This window comes from Pieris napi, chromosome 12 (genome assembly GCF_905475465.1).
Source record: "Pieris napi chromosome 12, ilPieNapi1.2, whole genome shotgun sequence".
Taxonomy (NCBI): domain Eukaryota; kingdom Metazoa; phylum Arthropoda; class Insecta; order Lepidoptera; family Pieridae; genus Pieris; species Pieris napi.
Window position 1 is genome coordinate 4,802,799 of NC_062245.1, and position 6,576 is coordinate 4,809,374.

At 31.7% G+C, this 6,576-nt stretch overlaps 1 protein-coding gene across 2 annotated transcripts in view; it reads left to right on the forward strand.

Annotated features, from left to right (window-relative positions):
• LOC125054775 (cGMP-specific 3',5'-cyclic phosphodiesterase-like) overlaps positions 1–6,352 on the forward strand; it is a 46,642-nt gene extending 40,290 nt beyond the window's left edge. Inside the window, exons 14-20 of one of the 2 annotated variants that reach the window (XM_047656846.1) lie at positions 427–580; positions 1,106–1,265; positions 1,703–1,923; positions 2,638–2,809; positions 3,285–3,405; positions 4,999–5,031; positions 5,360–6,352. In XM_047656846.1, the coding sequence (XP_047512802.1) occupies positions 427–580; positions 1,106–1,265; positions 1,703–1,923; positions 2,638–2,809; positions 3,285–3,393 (816 nt within the window). In that variant the 3' untranslated portion in view covers positions 3,394–3,405; positions 4,999–5,031; positions 5,360–6,352. The remainder of the gene's footprint in view (positions 1–426; positions 581–1,105; positions 1,266–1,702; positions 1,924–2,637; positions 2,810–3,284; positions 3,406–4,998; positions 5,032–5,359) is intronic. The other variant, XM_047656845.1, reaches the window with a different exon arrangement.
• Positions 6,353–6,576: the final 224 nt, after the last annotated feature.

Consider the following 6,576-nt stretch of genomic DNA (forward strand, 5'->3'; position numbering starts at 1 on the left):
ATTTTAAAAATATTTTTTACATTATCAGGAATGTTTAGCCCTGCGATAAATAAAAGCATTAATAAAAAAATCTGAAATATTGGAAAATAATTTCTTTGGAGAGTTTCATGATCTGAATGATGATTATTAGAAGTAAATTCACCACGTTGTTTAATGACATGAGATTGATTAGGATAAAGCCATTTATTATATAAGTGTCGGATAAAACACTCAATAAATATTTGAATATTATGAGAAATAAGTATTGTTTTCCTAACAACCAGGCCAATAAGGACGACATTTTCTTTGATTCGCTGATTATTTTCACTATTGATTGTAGTATTTAGAAAATATTTTAAACTTTTTAATTATTTTAGTTTACCCTTTATTTCTTTCCTTCCTAAAAATTTAAATTACTTTTTCGAATTAATTTATTTCTTGTTTAAGGCTCTATCACCAGTGGATTATAAATGCGTGATGCGCGTTGTAGAGACTGCTATATTATCCACGGACCTTGCGATGTACTTTAAGAAGAAGTCGAAGTTCCTAGATCTAGTGGATAATGGAGAATTTGACTGGCAGAGTCCTGAGAAAAAAGAATGTAAAACCCTTTTATTATTATAATTTAGAAAATTAAATTTTTTTTGATGAACTCTTAGCAACAATGGTAAATTAAAAATTTCTAGTTAAAATATTCCTTCAACGGAACGTCGAGTTATGTATATATGTCACCGTAAAATTGTAAACACCGTTAGATTGTAATCTATCTCGCGAGATTGTAAACTGTCGAAAGATTGTTGATTGATTGTGAACCTCAGCGTACTGCTTACAATAATTTAACGTATTCGGTAGACTTTAATATATCGAAGTGAAAAATTTAATTATTTACGACATCACATTAGAAGCCTCCACTATTAAAAGGATGCTATTATACATATAAACCTTCATCTTCAATCATTATATTTATTTAAAAAAAACGCATCGAAATCAGTTGCGTAGTTTTAAAGATTTAAGAATACATAGGGACAGAGAAAGCGACTTTGTTTTAGTGTTTTTTTCTTCAAAAATAAACCAAAAACAAACAGGGTCAATGACCGTAACAACGTATTTATCTATTTATTTTTAGTGCTATGTGGCATGATGATGACAGCGTGTGATGTGTCAGCTATTGCTAAACCGTGGGAAGTCCAACACAAAGTGGCCAAGCTGGTGGCTGATGAGTTCTTCGACCAAGGTGACCTTGAGAAGCTGCAGCTCAATCAGCAGCCTATCGCTATGATGGACAGGTATTAAAATGGACATAATATGCATACAATACATATATCGTCCATTAGGGTCTCCATATGAAGTACTAATCCCACCTTTGGGCCAATACAAACTCCTTCCTTTCGACTGCATCCAACGCAGGGCAGATCAAAACGTCGACAATCTTGTTCTTGCATATATCATGGGACGTGTTCAGAAGAACTTTCAGGCTCGGACATCAAGAACGCTTTTTAGAACACCGCATTTATGGTATTTCCGAACCATTGTTACTTAGGGGCCTTCTAGGGAAGATCGTTACCTTAAAGGCCGGGAACACACTTGCAAACCTCCTGGTGTTGCAGGTGTCGGTAAGCACTTAACCCTTTAAAGCACTAAGCACTTTAAGTGACCCTACTCGTTTGCCTCCTGTCCTTTTAAGAAAAACTGCTTTGTGATATTGTTTGTGACAAAATTTCAGAGAAAAAAAGGACGAGTTACCTCAAATGCAAGTTGGTTTCATCGACATGATCTGTCTTCCGCTGTACCGTGTGCTCTCCGACACGTTCCCCTGGATCCAGCCTCTATATAGCGGCACCTATGAGAACCGACAGAGGTGGCAGGACCTGGCAGAGAAGGTGGAAATGGGGCTCACGTGGATAGATCACGACACCATTGACAAACCAATTGAGGAGTTTACGAGTGAGTACATAAAATGTCGCGAGCCAATTTGAAATGATTATATTGTCTTTGGTTTGCACGATGAGAAATAATTTAGAGTCCTTTCAGCTTAGGTTTCCTAGAAAAGCGGTGCCGTTAACTAACGGCCGTCATTTTACGGTTGTTAATAACGGCCGTCTTTACTTTTTAACATAATGCAAAAAAAACAATCATTTTCGCTCGTCCAAGTTACGTTTCCACTCATTGTATTAATTAAATATGGGCACCGCTACACGCGAAAAACGTTGAACTAATGTTTATCACCGCTATGACAGCACCGCTATTTGACGTTACGATGACACTCAACGTTCTCTATGTTATTTATAGGCAGAAGATGACGTATGGGTGACGTCACCCAACGCTACATTACGGCCGTGAGATAACGGCACCGCTTTTCTAGGAAACCTAAGCTTTACAGCAACCGTCTTCAGCAAAATGACAGTTTCCATTTTAAAATTTGTTCGTATTCGAAATTCAAAAATTGTTCTTTTTTGTTTGTTGTGAATAATAAATCGTTCGTAATTCTAGAGTCCAGAATAGACGACACTATCGACACTAAAAAAAATGTTATTTCCATATAAAAATAATAGTATACATATGTAGAAAGAATAACTTACTAAGTCTTTTTTTATGTCGTACTAGGTCAAAATGAATCTTTTTCAAAATTGTGATTAAAATTTTAATTCCATATTTCAGCTTCCAACGACACGATTAAAGACGTTGAGTTCACAGTCACAACTCTAAATTGTCAACGGCCTGTATCAGACACTGTAGCCCTGGTCAAGCCCTTCAAAACCCCATTCCACTCCCTCAGACGAGGGAAGGCTTCCAGCGTTAACGTCAGACCTTCGAGGAATAAACTTACTAGGTGAGTTTCAAAATTCGTTTATTAACCGATTTTGTGTTTCGGTTATGTCACTAATCATTTAAATAGTAAATGTGTCAACCATCAGTTAATGTAACTAAACGTAATTTCAAAATTTAGTTTGAACACCTACACACCGGTAAAATTACCTTAAATAAAACTAATATATACTAACAAAAATACGAAATTATAAACTAAAAAGATTTCATACATCAATTTATTTTATTTATGGTAGGTATATAAAATTTTACTCGTGCGCGGCGATCTGTTTTGAAAAAAAAATTTTTGCTTATATATTATAAATAAACTGAGAGTACAAAACATTTAACCTTAATACTTGAAGGCACAGTACAAACAGTACATAGATTTATCATTTGAATCATCACTTTTGCACAAGACATTAAATTTATGAACTGGCAAAATATTTGGCATATTAAAAATCATTATTTAGAATGATATAAAAAGTGTGAGATTAAAGTTTCTTCCAGGTCTCTCTACGCGGCCCCAAACAATCGCGAAGACCAAGATCCAACAGTGAAGGAGATCCCGCCGACGCAGCCACAGCTCCCGCAAACCAAGACACCTAAACATAAAGGAAGGTTAGTTATTTATGGATACGTTTAATTTATATATACATAAATTTCTTTAAAGGCCGGTAACGCACTCGCGATCCCTCTGGTATTGAGAGTGTTCATGGGCGTATCACTTAACATCAGATGAGCGTCCTGCCCGTTTGCTTACTGTTATATAACAAACTTGTAATTTCTCAATAAGGAAAGACTTAGTATAACGTATGGTTTTTTTTATAGCAATATTTGCTGTCGAAAAGTATAATATTTTATTCGTATTATAAGAGAATCAAAAAAAATAAGAGAATCAACTATTGCAAAGTAGGAGATATAATTATTTTAAAAAATGCACATAATTTAAAAATTTTGTCGTTAACAGAAGGAAAGATATTTTGTCGTTTCAATTTTACTGGCAACAGAAAATTTTATAATTATTATTTTATCTTATATTATAAAACTAAGGTTTATCAGGTTTGATCCAACAATTATAACTCCAGAACGGCTGGACTGCTTTTCATTGTGTTTATTTTATTGTACTTCTGGTAGAAGAATAGCTATTAAAACGTTGGAAAATTTTAAAAAATCCAATACAAAATGTGTAGTTTCGTGACTGTCAAACATTTAATGTTCATCCCGTCGATACCATAAACTCTACTCTCAAATTAAAGAACGTATTTAAATAGGAGTTTCGAATCGACAAGAAATATCCATAATATTCGGATAGTGGCGTTTTTCAGATTTTTAAAATGTAGAATAATCTCTGTAATGAAAATGACATATACAATTTGGCTGTCAAATATTTATGCGTGTGTTCAGAGGATTTTTTGTGCTAATGTATTGATAAAGCAGTGAGCCTGTGAATATTAATGTTTTGTTTTTACACGCTTTATATTAGCTTCACCTGTATGTATGTATGTATGTAACCGACTCCTTCGGACTCGATTTTGACCCACTTTTAACGGACAGATTTAATTCAAACTTTGCGCACCTGTTAAAGATCGATGACAATGCAATAATCCGAAAAAAATAAAATGAAAAAAAATAAAAAAATTTAACTAAAAATAAAATAAATATAGTTTAAAAAACTAAAAAAACACGCTTTTAAAGCACATCAAACTAAAAAGTGAAAAATAATTCCTAATTTAGGCTGAAAATGGTAATGAACAAAAAATACTGGTATTTATTGTGAAAAAGCGTGGGGCGCTCTGTGCCATATTTTTCGTCTATTGATGTGCTTTAAAAGCGTGTTTTTTAGTTTTTTTTAACAATTTTTTTTTTGTTTGATAAAATCAAAAATTAAGTTCAGCTATCTGTAACACGACATTAATTGTCTATTAGGCAGAACGAAGTCCGCCTAGTCAGCTAATAGATAATATAAACTGATTGTTTTAATCATAATAATAATTTATAAACAAAAATATGGTGCAATCTACACTTCGAATATTCTGCCACACAAAATGGCGTGCAAATTTTCTTACATAATTATGTAAAAATGGTGGTATCAAAATAATATTTATTATAATGTTGAACTCAATAATATTTTTTTTTCAAATGTAGAAAATTATTTGTTACTATTCATAAAAACGGAATCAATTACTAATTTCACATTTTGTCCTTTCACAGGTTGTGTCATATGTTGTGACAAAGTTTGAACTGGTGAGTAACTTAATTTATCTTTTTCTATTCCTATTTCCCATACCAATAAACTATGCTTTATAGTTTATTGGTACACATGTTTTTATAATACTATACGAAAGTCTTGTAAATAATTTAAACTCGAATCAATAGTGCCATTAAAATAGCTTTTTGATAACGCTAAAAGTTCAACTCACAAGTGTTTACTTGCTCTAAAGCTTTACTTTTTTAATTTACTATGTGTAATACAAACTACGGTATCATTGCAACCACATAAAATTATTTGTCTTTTAAGAATAATCTTTGATATCCTAGAAAAATTGTCACTACTATTTAATTATCTTTTCAGGGGCAGTCAAAACAGCACAGATAAAAAGGACACAGAATAAAGCCGTCCCAGTCAATCGATCAATTATGTCCTTAACATGGTTTCACTTAAAATAAACTGTTAATTATATATGTCTAAGCAATGGCGCTGATGTCAGCTGTCATTGTCATAATATGTCACAACTAACTTCAAAGTCTGTTTATAACCAGTTGTTCATTCGATTTGTTAATATGACAAGATCTAATAAATAACGACTATTTGATCGTCTATAGTAATCGTAATTTCATAGGAATTATTAATGTCAGAGCAATGGCGGCAGTGTCAGCTGCCGTTGTAATTATAATTTAATAACATCAAAGTCAAAGAACATACGAAAATTTTACCTTCGAAACGTTCTTTAATGTCAATTACAAAAGAAAACTTAAGCAATACTTATGAATGGGCTATTTCATTAGAAAAACCTTTTCAGGTTATTTATTATAAATTACCTATACAAACTGTTATCTTTAATTCTGTTAAGTATTGGCTTAAAAATTAAAATTCATAATTTCAAAAACCCGCCAGTAAACAAATGTTTTAAGCGATTATTTTTAATCTTTAATACACAAATACCAATATTATTTTTCGATCAAAAACAGTCTTCGACGAATTTTACTCCAAGATAGTATTATATTAGTATTAGACAGACGAAGCCATATTATTATTATTTAATTATGGATTTTCTAATACATTAATGATTATTTACAAGTTATTTTAATCTATAACGCCATGTTTTATACAGATGACTCTCAATAACAATATATATTTCATACGTCCAATAGCCTATTCAGTAAGGGGTATTGCCATATATTAACAGTTTATTTTAACTGGAATCAGCTATAGTCTTTGATATTTAATCAAGGACTATAGTTAAAAATTCTAAAATAGTTTGATAAATGTTAACTTTAATATGTACTTCGACTGAAGATTTGTTCACTGCCTTCGTGACATTTTAAACTGATTTGTTTATTTATTTATTTTTTTGTTAAAAAAACAGTTATAATTTCTGTAGCTTTGTATTTAGCGCGCGAGTCGGTTTCGAAAGAGTGTATCATATATTGCTTAAAATTTTTATTGCCATATTTAAATACACTTTTAAAATAATAAATATTAATTAAAATAAAGTTTATAAAATTGTGGAACAGGGAATGTGTTTCCCTCTACAGAAATGTTACGTTTCGTTATCGAAATATTAAACA